At 50.9% G+C, this 26,764-nt stretch overlaps 1 protein-coding gene across 1 annotated transcript; it reads right to left on the reverse strand.

The window, feature by feature from the left end:
• Positions 1-8,632: 8,632 nt before the first annotated feature.
• On the reverse strand, positions 8,633-25,118 carry LOC142249763 (dual specificity protein phosphatase 7-like). Its single transcript, XM_075321620.1, has 3 exons — positions 24,700-25,118; positions 13,579-14,007; positions 8,633-10,123 (listed from the first exon to the last, which is right to left on the reverse strand). Exons 1-3 carry the CDS (start codon positions 25,055-25,057, stop codon positions 9,816-9,818), a joined length of 1,095 nt encoding a protein of 364 aa, XP_075177735.1. The 5' UTR covers positions 25,058-25,118; the 3' UTR covers positions 8,633-9,815.
• Positions 25,119-26,764: the final 1,646 nt, after the last annotated feature.

Genomic DNA, 26,764 nt, shown 5'->3' on the forward strand with positions numbered 1-26,764 from the left:
CCAGCACTAGATGCAGAGCAGGGGGGGTGGACGCAAGCTCTCTGGACCACAGCACTGGATGCAGAGTGGGGGAGGGTGCACAGCCCAACACAGAGCAGGGGGACACACAGTTCTCTGGACCCCAACACTAGACGAGAAGCGAGGGGATGCACAGCCCTCTGTACCCAGAGCATACTAGACGAAAAGGTGGCAGGGACGCACTGCCCTCTGTACCCCAGCACTAGACGCAGAGCGGGGGGGGGGGTGGATGCAAGCTCTCTGGACCATAGCACTGGATGCAGAGTGGGGGAGGGGGTGCACAGCCCGACGCACAGCAGGGGGACACACAGTTCTCTGGACCCAAACACTAAACGAGAAGCGGGGGGCGGGGCACATTTCTCTGCACCCCATCACTAGACACAGAGCGGGGGGACGCACAGCACTCTGCACCCCAGCACTAGACGAGGAGTGGGAGGACGCACAGTTCTCTGGACCCCAGCACTTGATGAAGAGCGGGGGGGGGGGACGCACAGCTCTATGGACCCCAGCACTAGCCACCACATAACATGTATTTGCTCCATTACTCCGGATACCACATGCTGGAGCCTCGGTGATGGTTTGTCACTTAAAGACCCCAGAACCTGGGCCGCCCCCAAATATACACAGGGAGGACCCTGCCCCCAGAAACTAAACAACACCCCCATATAATGCACAGGATAGAAGGGCAGTGCACAGGAGGCGCCCACAGTTCTCGGTGCACCCACACATCTAATCTATCCACTATCCCCAGGGTAATATCCGGCGGCCCCGCTCCCTCACCCCCTCCTGCGCTGTCCCTGATGTGATTCCCCCCGGTCCCGGAGCCCGTAACCGAGGATGCCGGCGGATTAGCGCACCCGGGGCCGCACTCACCGCTGCACAGCTCTGCTCACAAACCGGAAGAGGAAGGCTGCGCGCAGAGCATGCCGGGAAGTGACTCAGCCGAGGTGCAGCACTAAACGTGTCCTAGAGGTACAAGCAGCGCGCACGAAGGTTCCGGACTTGACTGGGACGTCATCACCTGATTATAATAATATAAAAAATGTTAATCTGTAATAACGGCATAAATAATAACATAATACCCTGCAGAATTACAGGGCATTGTTCTGTCATTGCTATAGTGTTCAAAAATAGTAAATAGTGTGTGGTTGTCATTCTGCAGCGTCATGGGGTCTGTCAGCACTACAGTGTTAATATATACATATTAGATATACATATATCAGGTGCACATAGTAAAAACTTTTCCTTTGCGAAACTATATGCAACTGGGTAAGGAATTGGCTAAAAAAAATGGTACATTCTCTAAATGGGCTATAGTCAGCAGTGGGGGCCGCAGGGATCTGTGCTAGGAGCAATTCTTTTTAATCTCTTTATTAATGACCTTGTGGATGGGATTGATAGTAAAGTGTCAGTCTTTGCTGATGACACCAAACTATGTAGGATATTAAAAACGGACCTTGATAGTACAATATTACAAAAAGATCTGGATAAGATGTCAGAATGGGCAGATACTTGGCAAATGAGATTTAATGTTGATAAATGTAAAGTAATGCACCTAGGACGGAGTAATCCTATAGCTGCGTATACATTAAATGGAAGTAAACTCAGGACTACAGAACAGGAGAAGGACTTGGGTATTCTCATTACAAATAAGCTGAGCAGCAGCACTCAATGTCAAGCAGCAGCTGCTAAAGCAAACAAGATTTTAGGGTGTATAAAAAGAGAGATTAGATCCCGGGATCCCAACGTATTATTACCCCTCTATAAATCACTTGCAAAGCCACATCTGGAATATGGGATCCAGTTTTGGGCTCCACATTTTAAGAAGAACATTCAGAAGTTAGAGTCAGTTCAAAGGCGGCTAACTAGATTACTACAAGGAATGGAAGGACTCACATTTGATGAGAGGTTAAAAAAGTTAGATAAGTTTAGCTTAGAAAAAAAGACGTCTCAGAGGAGATCTCATTTATATGTATAAATACATGTGTGGTCAATATAAAGGACTGGCACATGACTTATTTCTTCCAAAGACAATACTAAGGACCAGGGGGCACTCACTGCGAGTGGAAGAAAAGCGACTCCGGCAGCTAAATAGGAAAGGGTTCTTTACAGTTAGAGCAGTCAGACTGTGGAATGCCGAGCACAAGAGGTAGTAATGGCAGATACTATAACAGCTTTTATATCAGGGCTGGATGATTTCCTCAGTACACAACATTGTTGGTTATAAATGACTTAGGGACAAAATGTAGAATTGGTGGAGGACGGTTGAGCTAGATGGACCAGGGGCTTTTTTTCAACCTATGTAACTATATCCCTCCAACCACCATTACTTTTGCATTTCTTTCTATGCACTGATGATAAGACGTAAGAGCTTTTTCTTCGTTGTCTCTATTAGGCACGGTATCTAAGGGGTTAAACGTTCGAGTTTGGAGGCGTCTGTGATCTCCGCCATCACCCAAAGATGACGGTGGGGCACGGGCTTTGTCACGCCATCACTGCCAGTACATGTATGGCCAGAACATAACGGCGGACTCAGAGCATGGGTCTATACGGATGGGTGCAGGGTTCCACGGCTGAGGGGTTTCAGTCTGTGTCCGTGAAGGGCCTCAAACAAATTAAGGGCCCCGTCACAGGTCCGTATAAAGACATATATGCGTGGCATGGTCCATTTAAAATCATCTTGGGCTATACCTCACCCTCCTAGATTAATACTCCCTTTAAGTACATCTAGCTTTGCACGACCGGGTGTGTGCTCACTGACCGATATAGCTGCATATGAAAAATATGGCTTGATTTAATTATTTTAATATTTATAAATAAAAATTGATTTTAGAGAAATTAGTCTTTCGGTCTATTAGCAGTATTTTTCTCTAATTATTCATAAAATTGGTGTTCATTACCATGGTCCATTTTGACCATCTGTGTTTATTTTTATCACCCAGCCACGTGTGTATTTTTAAATATGTGTGTCATCCATGGTTTTCCAGTAAGGTTTAAGAAAATGAAATTACAAAGCTTCTATACTTTCAATGTTAAACATGTACAGCAAACAGATGGCACACAGATTATAAGGGTGGCTCAGTGGTTAGCACTGCAGTCTTGCAGCGCTGGAGTCCTGGGTTCAAATCCCACCAAGGACACCATCTGCAAGGAGTTTGTATGTTCTCCCCGTGTTTGCGTGGGTTTCCTCCAGGTTCTTGGTTTTCTCCCACATTCCAAAGACATACAGATAGGGACTCTAGATTGTGAGCCCCAATGGGGATAGTGTTCTTGATATATGTAAAGCGCTGCGTAATGTTAGCGCTATATAAAAATAAATATTTATATTATTTTATACAGATGCCATCCATGTACTGTATGTGTTTTTCACAGACCCATAGACTTGTATTGTCCCTTGTCACCCGTGCTGCTGGAAAATAAAAATGGACGTGTCTCCGTATAGTTCACACAGACACAGTCCGTATAAAAACATAGAAATGTGAGCAGCACCATAGGTTATAATAGGTAAGTGTGGCATCTATGGATAAAAAAAAAAAAAGTCACACAAACCAGAAACACAGACATGTGAAGTGGTCTAATTGTGCTTTTACCTAGTCGGAACAGAAGAGTGTACGCAGCGACAGCACCGACCCCAATATGGATGAGCTCGCGAAGCCAATCACGCTCACACTGTGCAGACATCACTGGCCGTCTGGACCCAGCCTAATAGGAATTGAGCTGAACCTCAAAGGAGCAGCGATGCAGTGTAAATCCTGGCACTGAATAACGTTAAATGGGTTCAGACTTTCTCCACAATCACCAAAAGAGGGAAACCAGTGCCCCCCACCAGCTGATAAGTATAAAAGAAAATATGCACATACGCATATTTCACCACATTATGACTAGGTTCTCACGCCAAACTGGGACATTCACTGGTCTATAGACCGGAATATCCATATATCTGTATAGAATTTCTAATACACCCGAAATACAGTCACTGCAGTATTTATTACCACCACCAGATGGAGACAGCGGCTTCTTCTCACTATACAATCTAAATCACTACTGTTCACATACCACATTTAATGCTGTGCTCATTATAGAATTTACGGAAGAATGAAACTTAGTACTGATCCTGAGTTACATCCTGTATTATACTCCAGAGCTGCACTCACTATTCTGCTGGTGGAGTCACTGTGTACATACATTACATTACTTATCCTGTACTGATCCTGAGTTACATCCTGTATTATACTCCAGAGCTGCACTCACTATTCTGCTGGTGCAGTCACTGTGTGTACATACATTACATTACTTATCCTGTACTGATCCTGAGTTACATGCTGTATTATACTCCAGAGCTGCACTCACTATTCTGCTGGTGCAGTCACTGTGTACATACATTACATTACTTATCCTGTACTGATCCTGAGTTACATGCTGTATTATACTCCAGAGCTGCACTCACTATTCTGCTGGTGCAGTCACTGTGTGTACATACATTACATTACTTATCCTGTACTGATCCGGAGTTACATCCTGTATTATACTCCAGAGCTGCACTCACTGTTCTGCTGGTGTAGTCACTGTGTACATACATTACATTACTTATCCTGTACTGATCCTGAGTTACATGCTGTATTATACTCCAGAGCTGCACTCACTATTCTGCTGGTGCAGTCACTGTGTGTACATACATTACATTACTTATCCTGTACTGATCCGGAGTTACATCCTGTATTATACTCCAGAGCTGCACTCACTATTGTGCTGCTGCAATCACTGTGTACATACATTACTTATCCTATACTGACTCTGAGTTGCATCCTGTATTATACCTCAGAGCTGCACTCACTATTCTGCTGGTGCAGTCACTGTGTACATACATTACATTACTGATCCTGAGTTACATCCTGTATTATACTCCAGAGCTGCACTCACTATCCTACTGGTGGAGTCACTGTTCACATACATAACATTAGTTACTCTGTATTATACTCCAGAGCTGCACTCACTATTCTGCCAATTTGCATTCTCAGAATATGAATCTGTGTGTACTTGTACATCCTATGTGACTTGGCGGAAAAAGAAAGCATTCATGGTGAAATAATCAGGCCCTTCTGTATGAGGAAAAACAGCTCTGGAGCACATATTGTTGCTTTAAACAATCGTCATAACAAGACATTGTCTTCATAAAGAAAAATATGTTTATTTGAGTATAAACAACAATCATCTTTCTTACATTCTGAAAATAAGAAGCCATATAACCACAACCGTTGGTCCGTAGAGCGCACGGCCGGCACGCTGTTAAGTGCGGGGGGTCGTGGTGGGAGTGACAGGTCCCAACAGTCCCAGACAAGGAGCAGGGACAATACAAGGAGGTATTGTGGGAGAGGGATTATGAATTGGGAGTGACTCCAACATGATATATACAATTTATCTCCCACCTGTATTATACAGAGGACCCTTCACCCTCCCCCCTTTAAGCTGCTGTATCTCAGCAGCCTCCATATCGCGCCCCTTCTGTACGGCGTGTGGCCGCGCGCTCTCTGTGCACGTTCATCGCATCGAACATTCAAAACAAGGACATTCTCATACATTTTATGCAATTTCTTTCTGCAGAAGAATAAAAAAAACAAAGTGAAACCAGTGGAAAAAGTCCCAGATTTATAAAGCATCTGATCCATATAAAAACGGACATTATACTTCACGCTCCATAGAAACAACGGGCGCTGTACAAATGCTGATTAGACCGAGTATATAAAGTATAAATATAGGTATCCGATAAAATCCACCACATCCAACAGAACGGAAGGTTCAGCACAGAAGAAAAGAATAAGAAAGGAGAAGAAAAAGAATGAAAAAGATTGAAAAAGAATGAAAAAGATTGAAAAAGAATGAAAAAGATTGAAAAAGAATGAAAAAGATTGAAAAAGAATGAAAAAGATTGAAAAAGAATGAAAAAGATTGAAAAAGAATGAAAAAGATTGAAAAAGAATGAAAAAGATTGAAAAAGAATGAAAAAGATTGAAAAAGAATGAAAAAGAAAAAAGAATGAAAAAGAAAAAAGAATGAAAAAGAAAAAGAATGAAAAAAAAAAGAATGCAAAAGAATGAAAAAGAAGAAGAAGAAGAAGAAGAAGAAAGCGAAAGAATAAGAAAGAACAAAAAAAGTATAAAAAGAAAAAAATAATAGTAGAAAAAGAAAAAAGTAGGAAAACAATAGAAAAAAAAGAAGAAAAATAAAAAAAATAAATAAATGAGGATACTTAAAAAAAAACACAATGGAAACAAAAATGAAACTGAAAAAATAGGGAAACGTAAAAACAATAAAATAAAAAAGTAAAAAAAAGATTAAAAATAAAACAAATGTGAAATAAAATAGGAAACAAAACTTAAAAAAAAAAAAATGGGAAAAATGAAAAAAAGAAATGTAAATAAAAAAGGGAACAAAAGTCATGAAATTTGAAAAGTATAATTAAGGCATAATAAAAAAAAATAAGGAAAGAAATATTTAGAAAAATAAAAAAGTGAAAAAAACATTAAAAAAATGACAAAAATAATTAAAGAAAAAATTAAATAGGAAAAATAAAATCTAAAACAAACAATGAAATAAAGAATTAAAAAAAAAGACAGAAAAAGTTTAAAAAAAATTAAGGAAACCAGATATTAATAAAAAAAATATTAAGACTAATTTATAAACAGCTGATTGATGTCAGCCCCCTACCCCAATCCAACATGGAGCCGCCGGATCTGTGGGGTTCTACTTTATTATGGGCATTACTTGGCACAAGAGCGTTGACACCAGTGGGCATCTGCCCCCCCTCATGGTATGTCCCAGCAGATTTAGACCCTATGGCTTCTTGGTGGTAGTGGAACACTGTTAACCTCAGAGCAGAACTCCATAAAGTGCAGCTCCACCTCCAAACATTATCTCTCAGCTTTTCACGTCTTTTCCTTATTGGTTCTGGAGTCGCCATCCTGCCGGTTACCGCCGTGCTGCATTGGATTGTGGGAGATGTAGTAGGGGCTGGTGTAAAAGTTGCGTCTCCCGCAATGCATCGCAACCGCGAATAATCCAACAGACGCCAAAGCAGCAGGACATGAGCTGTGAAATGATATTTAAAGGGGAACTGCGCATTATCTGCGGAAGTGGCTGAGGTTCTGTATAAGGTGCTCATGTTTTCAGGAAAGGGTGTAGGGTCGCGGCTGGAGAGCGCTTTAAGACGCACAAGGCACAACATAAGACGAGTCTTGGCAGTGGTCAGACACAAGGCGCTCGTCAATACGATACTGACAAAATACAATCATTACCATTAGGGGTTAATAACTCTACAGGACATGGCACCAATATTGTAGCACCGGGACTGCAGCGTCCGACTGGGGACCGGGGGGGGGAACCTGAAATCTTGCAACACTCGGCGGTCTCGCTTTACTGCACCTCTGACAATACAATGTAATCAAGGACATTTTGTGACTTTCCAGCTGCTGTCGGACTACAAGTCCCATCATTTCTCCGGCTAAGAGGAGTAACAAGAGGTGGATAAAGGGGTTCTCCGGAGCAAAGTAAAGTGCGAGGAGCAGATATCGCTGTAATTATACCTCTTCATCAGTAACGCACGAAATATGGCAGAGCGGAGGGCGAATGTCCCAGAGGAAGAGCTCCCCCTTCCTACAGCTCATATATGGATATCATTCAGAATCCAGCTCTGAAGCTGCAGAATATTGAGTGCAGCTCCGAAGTACGTGGCGTGACAGCTTAATGTGTCTATTACTGTATGAGGCTCACTAAATGCAGCCGCAGCGTAATAAATGATACATCTATAAAAGTTAATGGTGTGAGAAGGAACCACTTCAGAGCTGCACTCGTTGCTCTACTGCTTATTTTCAGAAACAGTCAGCAAGCTTGAGAACAGATATGCCTCCAACATTTTAGCTAACTTCCTACAAAGAATGAGAGGTTGGAGCCTGGTGCAAGAAGGACACCACTGAACAAAAAGGGAATACTGAGAGATTTCAGCTCTGAAGCAGCAAAATAGTGAGTGCAGCTCTGAAGTACGTGGAGCGAGGCCTTAATGTGTATTACTGTACAGAGCTCACTAAATGCAGCCACAGCATGATAAATGACATATCTATAAAAGTTGATGGTATAAGAGGTGCACTTCAGAGCTGCACTCACCGCTCTGCTGCTTATTTTCAGAAACAGTCAGAAAGCTTGTGGACAGATATGCCTCCAACATTTTACCTAACTTACAAAGGAGGAAAGTTTGGCGCCTGATGTAAGAATGGCACCACTGAACAAGAAGGTTACTGCTGAGAGATTTCAGCTCTGAAGCAGAATAGTGAGTGCAGCTCTGAAGTATATGAGAAAGGGCTTAATGTATATTACTGTACAGGGATTACTAAATGCAAGTACAGCGTGATAAATGATATCTATGAAAGATGATTGTATAAGAGAGGACCACTTCAGAGCTGCACTCACCATACTGCTGCTTATTTTTGGAAACAGCAAGCTTGTGGGGATATATAGCAGATATGCCACCAACAGATGACAGATATGACAGATATGCCTCCAACATTTTAGCTAACCTACAAAGAAGGAAAATTAGGAGCCAGGTGCAAGAATGACACCACGGAACAAGAAGGGAAATGCTGAGAGATTTCAGCTCTGAAGCTGCAGAATAGCGAGTGAAGCTCTGAAGTATATGATGCAAGGACTTAATGTGTCTATTACTGTATGAGGCTCACCAATGCAGCCGCAGTATGATAAATAACACATTTATAAGTTCATGGTGTGAGAGAGGTGCACTTCAGAGCTGCACTCGCCACTCTACTGCTTTTTTCAGAAACAGTCCTCAAGCTTGCAGATAGATAAGCCTCCAACATTTTAGCTAATCTATAAAGAAGGAAAATTTGGAGCCTGGTGTAAGAATAACACCAGTGAACAAGATGGGAAGGAATGCTGAGAGATTTCAGCTCTGAAGGTGCAGAATTATGAATACAGCTCTGGAATATATAATACTGCCCATCATTTAGGATGTGATTCATCCAGGTGTGGGGGATTAAATCTATGAGGTTCAGAGGGGAGCAGGTACTTTGGCCAAGAAAATAAAGGAGAAGGTGCAAGAACCCCGGTGGGGTTTTTAATACTTGTCCCAAATTAAAGGGGAACGCTCTGTAAATGGCGGAGCGAGGAACACTGATGGCTCCCGCGTGATTTGCATAGAATAAGCCCGGTATAAACACTTCTCGCTCGCTCGCTCCGTAGACGACGCTCAATACTCAGCATATGGCACAAGACAACACCTCGCGGTGGCTGCAGAAAGTGACGCCCAATCACAGAGGACCGAGAGCAGCGGCGCCAGCGGCTTCTCATCCGTCGTCTTCCCGCGAACTGTGCAAACAGCATTTGGTCAATAGAAACATTTGGCGTATACAAAAAAATAAAAAAAATACAATTTTTATACAAAAAAAAAAAAAGAAGCAGAATCATCGCGTAGAAAAAAAAAAATCTAATTATCGACTCCACCCACCGATTATTAGCTGATTAGTCGCATATTAATTACCCGCCACCTAATGCCGCCGCCCTATCTAGAATTTCCGATAATCCGGGATCTGATACCGGATAAAAGAAATTTCAGCAGAATACGGCCCAGGATACAAAGAGAAAATAGGAAACAGACGTTCGAGTCTCAACGTTAAGTGCAAGATGAAACTGGAAGAGATTTCTGCTCCGGAGGTAAAATGCAGGAACTTGCAGATGACACAGGGTGAACATACAAGACTCGTCCCCGATGGCTCCCCTGCCAGGAGGAGTTATCATGTGAACTCCAGGCTGTCCAGCTGGAAGAGGTTGTTATTGGTGGGGGTGGTGAAGTACAGCTGGGTGGTGGGCGAGCGGATGTCGCAGGGGCTCTTCAGCCCCAGGGTCCGTTCGAAGTCCAGCAATTGTCCCATGAAGTTAAAGTTCGGCGAGATGTTCGATTTTTTCCTCTTCACGAAATCGTAGGCGTCGTTCAGCGAAAGGTTGAGCTTCTGCATGAGGTACGCCACGGTGACCGTGACCGAGCGGCTGATACCTGCGAGACAATGGACGAGGATCCCGCACTTGTTGGTCCGAGCCTCATCTGTAATGACAGAAGTTTGAATGAAAGATCAGCTTTTCAATTTGCAACACTAGTTTCACCCAGAGCTGCATTCATAGTTGAGTTACTCCAGTCACATCTGGACCTGCATAGCTAACGCTTCCAGAGCTGTAATCCTAATTCTGCTGGGCAGTCATTGATTTTATCAGAATTTTTCAAAACTATCTGAGCTTTCACCATTGCTCTCCGGTAAGTGAAACCATCAGTATGTCGATTGCAGCTCTGAATGTGTTTGGACTATATAAGGTGCCAGATCTCTGCTTGCAGGCAGTGAATGGAAACATTAATGGATTGAAACTAATCTCAGCTGAGAATTACAGTACACATGTAAGATAACGCTCAGTGAGCTCCTCACGTCTCTGATCTGCACTGACACATTGTAACAAAGCCACCAGCTGTGTAAACACAACTAAGACAGGACAGGTTTCATCAACATCAGCTTTTCAATTTGTAATACTCTAGTTACACGCAGAGCTGCATTCATAGTTCAGTCACATCTGGCGCTACATAGCTAATGCTTCCAGAGCTGTAATCCTACTTCTGCTGGGCACTCCTTGACCAGTGAACTATATCTGAGCTTTCACAATACAAGTGAAAACCATCAGTATGTCGAGTGCAGCTCTAGATGTGGTTGCACTATATAAGATGCAAGATCTCTGCTTGTAGGCAGTGAATGGAAACATTAATGGATGGAAACTTCTCACAGCTGAGGGTTAAAGTACACACGTAAGATAGCGCTGTGTGAGCTCTGCGCTGATACACTGTAACAAAACCACCGCATATAACAGGTTTCATCAGCAGCTTTTCAATTTGTAATACTCTAGTTACACCAAGAGCTGCATTCATAATCAAATCTGGAGCTGCGTAGCTAACACTTCCAGAGCTGAGATCCTAATTCTGCTGGGCAGTCATTGATTTTATCAGAATTTTGCAAAACTACTATCTGAGCCTTCACAATTCATTGCTCTCTGGCAAGTGAAAGCCATCAGTATGTCGATTGCAGCTCTGGATGTGGTTGGAGTAAATAAGGTGCCAGATCTCTGCTTGCAGGGAGTGAATGAAAACATTAATAGATGGAAACTTCTCACAGCTGAGATTTTGTTACAATTCTATGTAAACAGATCAGAAGCACAATCCCCCTTTATTATACCTCATTACAATATATCAGTTTGGAGATGTACAAGTGTAACAAACCCATTCATCTAGTGAAGATCTCTGCTTGCAGGCAGTGAATGGAAACATTAGTGGATTGAGACTGCTCACAGCTGAGATTTTGTTACAATACCATTTAAAACAGATCAGAAGCACAATCCCCCCCCCCTTATTGTAGCTCATTAATCTATCAGTTTGGAGATTCATCAGTTAAGATCTCTGCTTGCAGGCAGTGAATGGAAACCTTAATAGATGGATTTCGCCGGTCGGGATATTTTATGAGAATTGCATCCAATCTAGAACTGTGAGCTAAAACACATCAAGCCAAAATCCCCCCCCCCCCCCCCCCCCCCCCCCCCCCCCCCCCCCCCCCCCCCCCCCCCCCCCGTTCGCAGCTGGATACAAGTGTAACAAACTCTCAGCTGTGAGAAGTCAATTCCTCTCCATTTTAAAGATCTGTGCTTGCTGTGAATGGGAAGAATCATCGTCTCCATTCAGAGGCCTAAAACGTTACCAAACCTAATACCATATTTTTCGTTTTATAAGAGGCACCTCAGATTTAGAGATAAAAAAAACCAAACAAATGGGGTAAGTCTTATTCTCTGGTGGTGTCATACTGGAGGGGGGTGCGGCAGTGGTGATGGAGAGGAGTCACAGGAGGCAGGGGCGGTGTTAGTGGGGTCTGTGATGGCAGCGGTGGGGTCTGTGCTGGCAGCGGTGGGGTCTGTGCTGGCAGCGGTGGGGTCTGTGATGGCAGCGGTGGGGTCTGTGATGGCAGCGGTGGGGTCTGTGCTGGCAGCGGTGGGGTCTGTGCTGGCAGCGGTGGGGTCTGTGCTGGCAGCGGTGGGGTCTGTGCTGGCAGCGGAAGATGCGGTGGCTGTGTGGAGCAGGTCGGTGCGGCGGGTGTCCCAGATGCTCTGTCGGCAGTCTGGGCTTCAAAGAAATGGCGCCCGAAGCGGCACATGTGCTGATAGAGCTCCCGGCCAAGACTCCATCTGCGCACGTGCTGACTCCGGGCGCCATCATTTGAAGCCAGAGCATCTGGGACACCCGCCGCACAGCCACCGCAGCTTCCACTGTCAGCACAGCCACCGCAGCTTCCACTGTCAGCACAGCCACCGCAGCTTCCACTGTCAGCACAGCCACCACAGCTTCCACTGTCAGCACAGCCACCACAGCTTCCACTGTCAGCACAGCCACCGCAGCTTCCACTGTCAGCACAGCCACCGCAGCTTCCACTGTCAGCACAGCCACCGCAGCTTCCACTGTCAGCACAGCCACCGCAGCTTCCACTGTCAGCACAGCCACCGCAGCTTCCACTGTCAGCACAGCCACCGCAGCTTCCACTGTCAGCACAGCCACCGCAGCTTCCACTGTCAGCACAGCCACCGCAGCTTCCACTGTCAGCACAGCCACCGCAGCTTCCACTGTCAGCACAGCCACCGCAGCTTCCACTGTCAGCACAGCCACCGCAGCTTCCACTGTCAGCACAGCCACCACAGCTTCCACTGTCAGCACAGCCACCACAGCTTCCACTGTCAGCACAGCCACCACAGCTTCCACTGTCAGCACAGCCACCACAGCTTCCACTGTCAGCACAGCCACCGCAGCTTCCACTGTCAGCACAGCCACCGCAGCTTCCACTGTCAGCACAGCCACCGCAGCTTCCACTGTCAGCACAGCCACCGCAGCTTCCACTGTCAGCACAGCCACCACAGCTTCCACTGTCAGCACAGCCACCGCAGCTTCCACTGTCAGCACAGCCACCGCAGCTTCCACTGTCAGCACAGCCACCGCAGCTTCCACTTTCAGCACAGCCACCGCAGCTTCCACTGTCAGCACAGCCACCGCCACCCGCACAGAGAGGCCCCCTCGCGCCAATTCTCCACCTCCCGGTAAGCTATATTCGGATTTTAAGGCGCACCCCTCATTTTCCTCCCAAATTTTTGGGAGGAAAAGTGCGTCTTATAATCCGAAAAATACGGTACATCTCACCACTGGCGATTGGGTACAATGTGACCAGGTCTCGTCTGTGAAAAACACATTAGTACAAATATCTCTGCTGTGCTGATCATTTGTTACAATGTATCAGTGCAGGAAACTGTAGGAGTCTGGATTGTCTATAGTGGATACAACAGTGACAGAACTTCAGTTGTGAATAGATTGGAGAAGGTTTCCATTCATTGACAGCAAGCAAATAGTACCTGGGGCTCATTAGAGCCAACAGTGATCTATGCATTATCACAGTGGGGGAATGCGGCGCCATCAGTGAGGCCGGGACGTACCGATGAAGGATATGGCCTCCGGGAAGAACTGCGACAGGTTCTGGCTCCAGTGGTCGGAGATGGGGATCTGCTTGTACTTGAATTCTCCGTTCTTCTCGAAGGCGTTGGGCAGGTTGGGCGTCACGTTCAGGATGTACTTGATGTGATATTTCCCCAGGATTTCCAGGTTCGCCGCATCCTTTGCGCAGCCGAGGTATAAGTAGGGGAGGATCTGGACGGGGAAGGTGGGCTGGTTGCTGAGAGCCGGGCTCCCTTCCGATTCCGTGGCGCTGTTCGGCTCTCGGTCAGATTCTCCGTCAGAACCTTCGGAACTTATCCTCAAACTGCCCAATCCGAGCAGAGAGTCCGGTGATGGATCGGTGGGGGAGGGGATCTCCAGGCCGAGCTCGCACAGCTCCGGGTGCTCCCTCTGGAACGTACTGTATCCACCTGCAAGAGCGCAAAAAGAAAGGTCAGAAGGGATGGAAACCGGACCCCGACCTCGGTGGTGAACGTGCGACAACTGATAATTTGTATCAACAGAATGTTTTTAAATCTGGCATGAAACAATGTAACAAAACTGACAACATGACATCACCGGAGATCGGGGTCCCAGGCGCACAACACCCAGAATTTCTAGAGGTCATTTTATTTTATTTTTTTTTTAGCACAATATTCGGACGGGGGGTACTTTAGATGTACACCAGGAGCCGTCTCTCCCTGCAGGACGTGATGTGACAAGTCGCCTCCACCCGTCCTCATTACACACGCGCGTTATGACGCCCACGCAGCGTGCGTCGCAGGAGATGAGTAACCCCCGGCGTGCTGAAGCTTGTCAACAAGGAAACGTCATATCCACTGCAGGGAAGAGACGCAGAAAACCCCAGGGATTATAGGAAAGCCGGGGCGACAACTAGAGCATCCTCTGCTCCAAGGAAAGCAGGGCGACAACTAGAGCGTCCTCTGCTCCAAGGAAAGTCAGGCGACAACTAGAGCGTCATCTGCTCCAAGGAAAGCCGGGCGACAACTAGAGCGTCATCTGCTCCAAGGAAAGCCGGGCGACAACTAGAGCGTCATCAGCTCCAAGGAAAGCCGGGGCGACAACTAGCGCGTCATCAGCTCCAAGGAAAGCCGGGCGACAACTAGCGCGTCATCTGCTCCATGGAAAGCCGGGCGACAACTAGCGCGTCATCAGCTCCAAGGAAAGCCGGGCGACAACTAGAGCGTCATCTGCTCCAAGGAAAGCCGGGGGACAACCAGAGCGTCATCAGCTCCAAGGAAAGCCGGGGCACAACTAGAGCGTCATCTGCTCCAAGGAAAGCCGGGGCACAACTAGAGCGTCATCAGCTCCAAGGAAAGCCGGGGGACAACCAGAGCGTCATCAGCTCCAAGGAAAGCCGAGGCACAACTAGAGCGTCATCTGCTCCTAGGAAAGCCGGGCAACAACCAGAGCGTCATCAGCTCCAAGGAAAGCCGGGCAACAACCAGAGCGTCATCTGCTCCAAGGAAAGCCGGGGGACAACCAGAGCGTCATCAGCTCCAAGGAAAGCCGGGGCACAACTAGAGCGTCATCTGCTCCAAGGAAAGCCGGGGCACAACTAGAGCCTCATCAGCTCCAAGGAAAGCCGGGCGACAACTAGAGCGTCATCAGCTCCAAGGAAAGCCAAGTCACAACTAGAGCGTCATCTGCACCAAGGAAAGCCGGGGCACAACTAGAGCATCATCTGCTCCAAGGAAAGCCGGGGCACAACTAGAGCGTCATCAGCTCCAAGGAAAGCCGGGGCACAACTAGAGCGTCATCTGCTCCAAGGAAAGCCGGGGGACAACTAGAGCGTCATCTGCTCCAAGGAAAGCCGGGGGACAACTAGAGCGTCATCAGCTCCACGGAAAGCCGGGCAACAACCAGAGCGTCATCCGCTCCAAGGAAAGCCGGGCAACAACCAGAGCGTCATCAGCTCCACGGAAAGCCGGGCAACAACCAGAGCGTCATCTGCTCCACGGAAAGCCGGGCAACAACCAGAGCGTCATCTGCTCCAAGGAAAGCCGGGGCACAACTAGAGCGTCATCTGCTCCAAGGAAAGCCGGGGCACAACTAGAGCGTCATCAGCTCCAAGGAAAGCCTGGCAACAACCAGAGCGTCATCTGCTCCAAGGAAAGCCGGGGAACAACTAGAGCGTCATCTGCTCCAAGGAAAGCCGGGCAACAACCAGAGCGTCATCTGCTCCAAGGAAAGCCGGGCGACAACTAGAGCGTCATCAGCTCCAAGGAAAGCCGGGCAACAACCAGAGGGTCATCTGCTCCAAGGAAAGCCAAGTCACAACTAGAGCGTCATCTGCTCCAAGGAAAGCCAAGTCACAACTAGAGCGTCATCTGCTCCAAGGAAAGCCGGGGCACAACTAGAGCATCATCTGCTCCAAGGAAAGCCGGGGCACAACTAGAGCGTCATCAGCTCCAAGGAAAGCCTGGCAACAACCAGAGGGTCATCTGCTCCAAGGAAAGCCAAGTCACAACTAGAGCGTCATCTGCTCCAAGGAAAGCCAAGTCACAACTAGAGCGTCATCTGCTCCAAGGAAAGCCGGGGTCCAACTAGAGCGTCACCTGCTCCAAGGAAAGCCGGGGCACAACTAGAGCGTCACCTGCTCCAAGGAAAGCCGGGGCACAACTAGAGCGTCATCTGCTCCAAGCAAAGCCGGGCGACAACTAGAGCGTCATCTGCTCCAAGGAAAGCCGGGCGACTACTAGAGCGTCATCAGCTGCAAGGAAAGCCGGGGCACAACTAGAGCGTCATCTGCTCCAAGGAAAGCCGGGCGACAACTAGAGCGTCATCTGCTCCAAGGAAAGCCGGGGGACAACTAGAGCGTCATCTGCTCCAAGGAAAGCCGGGGGACAACTAGAGCGTCATCTGCTCCAAGGAAAGCCGGGGCACAACTAGAGCGTCATCTGCTCCAAGGAAAGCCGGGGCACAACTAGAGCGTCATCTGCTCCAAGGAAAGCCTAGCGACAACTAGAGCGTCATCTGCTCCAAGGAAAGCCGGGGCACAACTAGAGCGTCATCTGCTCCAAGGAAAGCCAGGGCACAACTAGAGCATCATCAGCTCCAAGGAAAGCCGGGGCACAACTAGAGCATCATCAGCTCCACGGACAGCCAGGCAACAACCAGAGCGTTATCCGCTCCAAGGAAAGCCGGGCAACAACCAGAGCGTCATCTGCTCCAAGGAAAGCCGGGGGACAACCAGAGCGTCATCAGCTCCAAGGAAAGCCGGGGCACAACTAGAGCGTCATCTGCTCCAAGGAAAGCCGGGGCACAACTAGAGCGTCATCTGCTCCTAGGAAAGCCGGGCAACAACCAGAGCGTCATCAGCTCCAAGGAAAGCCGGGCGACAACTAGAGCGTCATCAGCTCCAAGGAAAGCCAAGTCACAACTAGAGCGTCATCTGCTCCAAGGAAAGCCGGGCGACAACTAGAGCCTCATCAGCTCCAAGGAAAGCCGGGGCACAACTAGAGCGTCATCAGCTCCACGGAAAGCCGGGGCACAACTAGAGCGTCATCTGCTCCAAGGAAAGCCTAGCGACAACTAGAGCGTCATCTGCTCCAAGGAAAGCCGGGGGACAACTAGAGCGTCATCAGCTCCACGGAAAGCCGGGCAACAACCAGAGCGTCATCCGCTCCAAGGAAAGCCGGGCAACAACCAGAGCGTCATCTGCTCCAAGGAAAGCCGGGGCACAACTAGAGCGTCATCTGTTCCAAGGAAAGCCGGGGCACAACTAGAGCGTCATCAGCTCCAAGGAAAGCCTGGCAACAACCAGAGCGTCATCTGCTCCAAGGAAAGCTGGGGAACAACTAGAGCGTCATCTGCTCCAAGGAAAGCCGGGCAACAACCAGAGCGTCATCTGCTCCAAGGAAAGCCGGACGACAACTAGAGCGTCATCAGCTCCAAGGAAAGCCGGGCAACAACCAGAGGGTCATCTGCTCCAAGGAAAGCCAAGTCACAACTAGAGCGTCATCTGCTCCAAGGAAAGCTGGGCGACAACCAGAGCATCATCAGCTCCAAGGAAAGCCGGGCAACAACCAGAGGGTCATCTGCTCCAAGGAAAGCCAAGTCACAACTAGAGCGTCATCTGCTCCAAGGAAAGCCGGGACACAACTAGAGCGTCATCTGCTCCAAGGAAAGCCGGGACACAACTAGAGCGTCATCTGCTCCAAGGAAAGCCGGGACACAACTAGAGCGTCATCTGCTCCAAGGAAAGCCGGGGCACAACTAGAGCGTCATCTGCTCCAAGGAAAGCCGGGGCACAACTAGAGCGTCATCTGCGCCAAGGAAAGCCGGGGCACAACTAGAGCATCATCTGCTCCAAGGAAAGCCGGGCAACAACTAGAGCGTCATCAGCTCCAAGGAAAGCCGGGCGACTACTAGAGCGTCATCAGCTCCAAGGAAAGCCGGGCGACTACTAGAGCGTCATCAACTCCAAGGAAAGCCTGGCAACAACCAGAGCATCATCTGCTCCAAGGAAAGCCGGGGCACAACTAGAGCGTCATCTGCTCCAAGGAAAGCCGGGGGACAACTAGAGCGTCATCTGCTCCAAGGAAAGCCGGGGCACAACTAGAGCGTCATCTGCTCCAAGGAAAGCTGGGGCACAACTAGAGCGTCATCTGCTCCAAGGAAAGCCTAGCGACAACTAGAGCGTCATCTGCTCCAAGGAAAGCCGGGGCACAACTAGAGCGTCATCTGCTCCAAGGAAAGCCGGGGCACAACTAGAGCATCATCAGCTCCACGGAAAGCCAGGCAACAACCAGAGCGTTATCTGCTCCAAGGAAAGCCAAGTCACAACTAGAGCGTCATCAGCTCCAAGGAAAGCCGGGGCGACAACTAGAGCGTCATCTGCTCCAAGGAAAGCCAAGTCACAACTAGAGCGTCATCAGCTCCAAGGAAAGCCGGGGCGACAACTAGAGCGTCATCAGCTCCAAGGAAAGCCGGGGCACAACTAGAGCGTCAATAGCTCCAAGGAAAGCCGGGCGACAACTACAGCGTCACCTGCTCCAAGGAAAGCCGGGGCACAACTAGAGCGTCATCTGCTCCAAGGAAAGCCGGGCGACAACTAGAGCGTCATCTGCTCCAAGGAAAGCCGGGCGAATACTAGAGCGTCATCAGCTGCAAGGAAAGCCGGGGCACAACTAGAGCGTCATCTGCTCCAAGGAAAGCCGGGCGACAACTAGAGCGTCATCTGCTCCAAGGAAAGCCGGGGGACAACTAGAGCGTCATCTGCTCCAAGGAAAGCCGGGGGACAACTAGAGCGTCATCTGCTCCAAGGAAAGCCGGGGGACAACTAGAGCGTCATCTGCTCCAAGGAAAGCCGGGGCACAACTAGAGCGTCATCTGCTCCAAGGAAAGCCGGGGCACAACTAGAGTGTCATCTGCTCCAAGGAAAGCCGGGGCACAACTAGAGCGTCATCTACTCCAAGGAAAGCCGGGGCACAACTAGAGCGTCATCTGCTCCAAGGAAAGCCGGGCGACAACTAGAGCGTCATCAGCTCCAAGGAAAGCCGGGCGACTACTAGAGCGTCATCAGCTCCAAGGAAAGCCGGGCGACTACTAGAGCGTCATCAACTCCAAGGAAAGCCTGGCAACAACCAGAGCGTCATCTGCTCCAAGGAAAGCCGGGGCACAACTAGAGCGTCATCTGCTCCAAGGAAAGCCGGGGGACAACTAGAGCGTCATCTGCTCCAAGGAATGCCGGGGCACAACTAGAGCGTCATCTGCTCCAAGGAAAGGCGGGGCAGAACTAGAGCGTCATCTGCTCCAAGGAAAGCCGGGGCACAACTAGAGCGTCATCTGCTCCAAGGAAAGCCGGGGTCCAACTAGAGCGTCACCTGCTCCAAGGAAAGCCGGGGCACAACTAGAGCGTCACCTGCTCCAAGGAAAGCCGGGCGACAACTAGAGCGTCATCAACTCCAAGGAAAGCCTGGCAACAACCAGAGCGTCATCTGCTCCAAGGAAAGCCGGGGCACAACTAGAGCGTCATCTGCTCCAAGGAAAGCCGGGGGACAACTAGAGCGTCATCTGCTCCAAGGAAAGCCGGGGCACAACTAGAGCGTCATCTGCTCCAAGGAAAGGCGGGGCAGAACTAGAGCGTCATCTGCTCCAAGGAAAGCCGGGGCACAACTAGAGCGTCATCTGCTCCAAGGAAAGCCGGGGTCCAACTAGAGCGTCACCTGCTCCAAGGAAAGCCGGGGCACAACTAGAGCGTCACCTGCTCCAAGGAAAGCCGGGGGACAACTAGAGCGTCATCTGCTCCAAGGAAAGCCGGGGCACAACTAGAGCGTCATCTGCTCCAAGGAAAGGCGGGGCAGAACTAGAGCGTCATCTGCTCCAAGGAAAGGCGGGGCAGAACTAGAGCGTCATCTGCTCCAAGGAAAGCCGGGGCACAACTAGAGCGTCATCTGCTCCAAGGAAAGCCGGGGTCCAACTAGAGCGTCACCTGCTCCAAGGAAAGCCGGGGCACAACTAGAGCGTCACCTGCTCCAAGGAAAGCCGGGCGACAACTAGAGCGTCATCAGCTCCAAGGAAAGCCGGGGCATAACTAGAGCGTCATCAGCTCCAAGGAAAGCCGGGCGACAACTAGAGCGTCATCAGCTCCAAGGAAAGCCGGGGCATAACTAGAGCGTCATCAGCTCCAAGGAAAGCCGGGGGACAACTAGAGCGTCATCTGCTCCAAGGAAAGCCGGGCGACAACTAGAGCGTCATCAGCTCCAAGGAAAGCCGGGCGACTACTAGAGCGTCATCAGCTCCAAGGAAAGCCGGGCGACTACTAGAGCGTCATCAACTCCAAGGAAAGCCTGGCAACAACCAGAGCGTCATCTGCTCCAAGGAAAGCCGGGGCACAACTAGAGCGTCATCTGCTCCAAGGAAAGCCGGGGGACAACTAGAGCGTCATCTGCTCCAAGGAAAGCCGGGGCACAACTAGAGCGTCATCTGCTCCAAGGAAAGGCGGGGCAGAACTAGAGCGTCATCTGCTCCAAGGAAAGCCGGGGCACAACTAGAGCGTCATCTGCTCCAAGGAAAGCCGGGGTCCAACTAGAGCGTCACCTGCTCCAAGGAAAGCCGGGGCACAACTAGAGCGTCATCTGCTCCAAGGAAAGCCGGGGCACAACTAGAGCGTCACCTGCTCCAAGGAAAGCCGGGCGACAACTAGAGCGTCATCAGCTCCAAGGAAAGCCGGGGCATAACTAGAGCGTCATCAGCTCCAAGGAAAGCCGGGGCATAACTAGAGCGTCATCAGCTCCAAGGAAAGCCGGGGCACAACTAGAGCGTCATCTGCTCCAAGGAAAGCCTGGCAACAAGGTACAGTGTAAACTCAGCTCCACCAAAAATTCTCAGGGAAAGATGGTGGATGAGCTGAGCACTTGAGGGTGGATTATAATGGTGCAGGAGGAGCGGCGGAGTGTGCACAGCACATTGTCACAGACTTTACAGGTGCAGCAGAGCCTGGTCTGTCATCCCACAATGTGCGGCCCGGAATCCCACAAAGCCATGTACATGGAGTAAACCGACAAATTCAGTATTCTGCTAGTGTCACACACACACAGCTCAGCTACCTGCACGCAGCTCCGCTATAGTCACACAGCTCAGCTATGCGCACACGCACGCACACACACACACACACACACAGCTCAGCTACGCGCCCGCACACAGCTCAGCTACACTTGCACACACACAGCTCAGCTGCGCTTGCACACACAGCTCAGCTGCGCGCACACACACAGCTCAGCTGCGCGCACACACACACACACAGCTCCGCTATACACGCGCGCACACAGCTCAGCTACGCGAGCGCGCACACAGCTCAGCTACGCGAGCGCGCACACAGCTCAGCTACGCGAGCGCGCACACAGCTCAGCTACGCGAGCGCGCACACAGCTCAGCTACGCGAGCGCGCACACAGCTCAGCTACGCGAGCGCGCACACAGCTCAGCTACGCGAGCGCGCACACAGCTCAGCTACGCGAGCGCGCACACAGCTCAGCTACGCGAGCGCGCACACAGCTCAGCTACGCGCGCACTCACACAGCTACGCGCGCACACACACAGCTACGCGCGCACACACACAGCTCAGCTACGCGCGCACACACAGCTCAGCTGCGCACACACACAGCTCAGCTGCGCGCGCACACACACAGCTCAGCTGCGCGCGCGCACACACAGCTCAGCTACGCGCGCACACACACAGCTCAGGTACGCGCGCGCACACACAGCTCAGGTACGCGCGCGCACACACAGCTCAGGTACGCGCGCGCACACACAGCTCAGGTACGCGCGCGCACACACAGCTCAGCTACGCGCGCACACACACAGCTCAGCTACGCGCGCGCGCACACAGAGCTCAGCTACGCGCGCGCGCGCGCACACACAGCTCAGCTACGCGCGCGCGCACACACACAGCTCAGCTACGCGCACACACACACAGCTCACCTACGCGCACACACAGCTCACCTACGCGCACACACAGCTCACCTACGCGCACACACAGCTCACCTACGCGCACACACAGCTCACCTACGCGCACACACAGCTCACCTACGCGCACACACAGCTCACCTACGCGCACACACAGCTCACCTACGCGCACACACAGCTCACCTACGCGCGCACACAGCTCAGCTCAGCTACGCGCGCACACAGCTCAGCTGCGCGCTCACACACACAGCTCAGCTACGCGCGCACACAGCTCAGCTGCACACACAGCTCAGCTACGCGCACACACACACACACAGCTCAGCTACGAGCGCACACACACAGCTCAGCTACGCGCGCGCGCACACACACACAGCTCAGCTGCGCGCGCGCGCGCACACACACAGCTCAGCTACGCGCGCACACACAGCTCAGCTACGCGCGCGCACACACACACACAGCTCAGCTACGCCCGCGCGCGCGCGCACACACACACACAGCTCAGCTACGCGCGCGCACACACACACAGCTCAGCTACGCGCGCGCACACACACACAGCTCAGCTACACGCGCGCGCTGCGCGCACACACACGCTCAGCTACGCGCGCGCGCACACACAGCTCAGCTACGCGCGCACACACAGCTCCTCAGTCTCCGTCTCTGAGATCGTCTCGTGCCATTTACATTTCAGAAACTAAGTTTAATTCTTGAAGAAAAGTTCTGCACCTTCCTAATACCTTTTGTGTTTCAATTCCTCACATGATTCCCAAGTTCCTGTTTGCTGCCATAGAACAAAACCCATACTGACTTGTAACAGCTGAGAGTTTGCTGCAATGTATCAGTGCAGGTAATATCCATCACTCTGCAGATTATTGTGCTGACTGAATACCAATGTAACAAACCCTCAGCTGTCAAAAATATCAGGTCATGATGAGTCTTAGGCCTCCGGGTGCAGTTTTAAAATGTCCCTATTCCCTGACAGCAACCAGAGGTCTTGAAAATATATATTTTTTTTAAATCTCATTCCCAAAGTCTATAGGAAGGCGCAGAACTTTTCTTAGCTGTTCTGATATGTACACGCGAGTCCCCGGCACCGCAGGATCAGCGACAAACAGTGACAAGAATGACTTTGTAAAAAAGGTAAAATTTACAACATTCAGATAATTCCACCTCTCATATCTGCACCCGCAGCCCGCTGTGATCTTACTGTGAGACGTCGCCAAAGAGCGCGGGACGGGAAAGAGACCACCAGAGGGTAGAGAAAACGGAACCGTCATCTGCACACAACGTGCGACAACCGGAGGATCAGAAGTCATAATAGTCATATCTCACCTCAAGTCCAAGCCTACCCGGACTACACCTCACAGTCTGCCCCACCCATCGGACTACACCTCCCAGCCTCCTCCGGCCTCTGGACTGCACCTCCCAGCCTTCCTCTCCCCACCTGGACTACCCTTTCCACCCTTCACCTACACCTCCCAACCTGCCCCATTCCCCTGACTATACTTTCCAGCCTGCCCCACCCCCCAAGCTACATCTCCCATCCCAGCCTGTGCCGCCCCCGACTACACCTCCCAATCTGTCCCGCCCCTCAGACTACACCTCTTAGCCTGTCCCACCCCCTGGACTACACCTCCTAGCCTGTCCTGCCACCCAGACTACACCTCCCAATCTGTCCCGCCCCTCAGACTACACCTCTTAGCCTGTCCCACCCCCTGGACTACACCTCCCAGCCTGTCCTGCCACCCAGACTACACCTCCCAATCTGTCCCGCCCCTCAGACTACACCTCTTAGTCTGTCCCGCCCCTTGGCCTGCACCTCCCAGCCTGTCCCGCCCCTTGGCCTGCACCTCCCAGCCTGTCCCGCAGTACACCTCCTAGCCTGTCCTGCCCCCCGGACTACACCTCCCAGCCTGTCCCGCTCCCCGGGCTACACCTCCTAGCCTGTCCCGCAGTACACCTCCCAGCCTGTCCCACCCCCCGGACTGCACCTCCTAGCCTGTCCCGCAGTACACCTCCTAGCCTGTCCTGCCCCCCGGACTGCACCTCCTAGCCTGTCCCGCAGTACACCTCCCAGCCTGTCCCACCCCCCGGACTGCACCTCCTAGCCTGTCCCGCAGTACACCTCCTAGCCTGTCCTGCCCCCCGGACTACACCTCCCAGCCTGTCCCACCCCCCGGACTGCACCTCCTAGCCTGTCCCGCAGTACACCTCCTAGCCTGTCCCACCCCCCGGACTGCACCTCCTAGCCTGTCCCGCAGTACACCTCCCAGCCTGTCCCGCTCCCCGGGCTACACCTCCTAGCCTGTCCCGCAGTACACCTCCCAGCCTGTCCCACCCCCCGGACTGCACCTCCCAGCCTGTCCCGCTCCCTGGGCTACACCTCCTAGCCTGTCCCACCCCCCGGACTGCACCTCCCAGCCTGTCCCGCTCCCCGGGCTACACCTCCTAACCTGTCTCGCCCCCAACATCACCTCACTTTCTGCACTTCCCAGCTCCCCTGACTACACCTCCCAATCTGCCCCACTCCCGACTACACTTTTCAGCCTGACCCGCCCCCCAGACTACACCTCCCAGCCTGCTCCTCCCCCCAGACTACACATCCCAGCCTGCTCCGCCCCCCAGACTACACATCCCAGCCTGCCCCGCCCCCCAGACTACACATCCCAGCCTGCCCCGCCCCCTGGACTGCACCTCGCAGGTAGTGGGCTCGGCAGCCGTCTTCCCGCAGCTTCTGGAGCAGGAGGCCGAGCACGGAGCTCTGGGTGTCCGCGCCGTCCAGCGTGGCCTCGTCGTACAGCAGCACGGTGTCCGCCTGTCTGCGGCTGGAGAAGGCCTCGGGGTCGCTTGCGATCACGGATCGGACGGACATGCTGCCTGTGCGGAGGCGGCGGAGCATCAGGCCGGGGACGGTGACGCTGATGGCCGCCTCGATGTGCGCCGCCTGGTAGCGCTCCTGGGGCCGGCAGTCCAGCAACAGCAGCCCGCGGCCGCCCGACTCCAGCGCCTCCCGCAGCCACCGGACGCTCTTACTGGGGGGCGCCACCGCCATCGGGGGCCAGCGCCGGACCGCGCACTACACACCCGGGATCCCCTCCTCCAGGAGGAGCCAGCACCGGAGCCGCGCCTGTCACTGGGGAGAGCCGGGGGCGGGGAGACGGCAGCGCTGTGCAGAGTGCAGCTCCGGAGGGTGATACACCGTGTAATGTATGGACACTGACTGTACCAGCAGAATAGTGAGTGCAGCTCTGGAGTATAATACAGGATGTGACTCAGGATAAGTAATGTGATGTATGTACACAGTGACTGCACCAGCAGAATAGTGAGTGCAGCTCTGGAGTATAATACAGGATGTAACTCAGGATCAGTACAGGATAAGTAATGTAATGTATGTACACAGTGACTGCACCAGCAGAATAGTGAGTGCAGCTCTGGAGTATAATACAGGATGTAACTCAGGATCAGTAATGTATGTACACAGGGACTGCACCAGCAGAATAGGGAGTGCAGCTCTGGAGTATAATACAGGAGGTAACTCAGGATCAGTAATGTATGTACACAGGGACTGCACCAGCAGAATAGTGAGTACAGCTCTGGAGTATAATACAGGATGTAACTCAGGATCAGTAATGTATGTACACAGGGACTGCACCAGCAGAATAGTGAGTGCAGCTCTGGAGTATAGGATGTAACTCAGGATCAGTACAGGATAAGTAATGTATGTACATAAGGGTGAATTAACAGTACCAGGGGCCTGGATAGTTTAGAGGCCCCGATGTATAATGTGACATGATCCTCTTGATAATTACCGTATGTGACATATTGCATGATCTAACCCAGAGGTGCACATCTGCAGACAAAATATAAGAGATAGCGGCGCACAGAGTAATTTGTTTCCCCTTATGTACAGTGCTATACCTAACATACAGAGCGGAGGTGGGCAATTAATTTTATCGAGGGGTCACATGATGGATCATAAGACTGGTGTGGAGGCCGAACCAAATGGCTGAAATTAATTCTGCTCAATATTATATTTTATATTAATGGTATATTGAGCAGAATTAAGTATACTGACAACCACCTGTATACATCATGATCCTACACATAGCCTCCTATAATACAGAATAGCCTCCTAGATACAGTATAAGCCCCCCACATAACCACCGATACAGTATGATCCCCCCACATAGCTCCTGTGTACAGTATGAACCCCCACATAGTATATTATACACAGTATGAGCTCCCCCCCATATCCTATCACAGTATGAGCCCCACCTACCCTTCTACAGTATATACAGCACATGCCTCCACATAGCCCCCTATATACAGTAGGAGCCCCCAGTCTCCTGAATACAGCATTAGCCCCAATATAGGCCTCAATATATTGTATGAGCCCCCACATTGCCTCCTATATACAGTATGATCCCCCACATAGCCTCCTATATACCGTATTAGCCCCCACACAGCCTCCTACAAACCGTATGAGCCCCCACACAGCCTCCTACAAACCGTATGAGCCCCCACACAGCCTCCTATATAAAGTATGAGCCCCCACATAGCCTCCTATATACAGTATGAGCCCCCACATAGCCTCCTACAAACCATATGAGCCCCCACATAGCCTCCTATATACAGTATGAGCCCCCACATAGCCTCCTATATACAGTATGAGCCCCCACACAGCCTCCTACAAACCGTATGAGCCCCCACACAGCCTCCTACAAACCGTATGAGCCCCCACATAGCCATCCTATAAACC

The sequence above is a fragment of the Anomaloglossus baeobatrachus genome, chromosome 8, assembly GCF_048569485.1.
Source record: "Anomaloglossus baeobatrachus isolate aAnoBae1 chromosome 8, aAnoBae1.hap1, whole genome shotgun sequence".
Lineage (NCBI taxonomy): Eukaryota > Metazoa > Chordata > Amphibia > Anura > Aromobatidae > Anomaloglossus > Anomaloglossus baeobatrachus.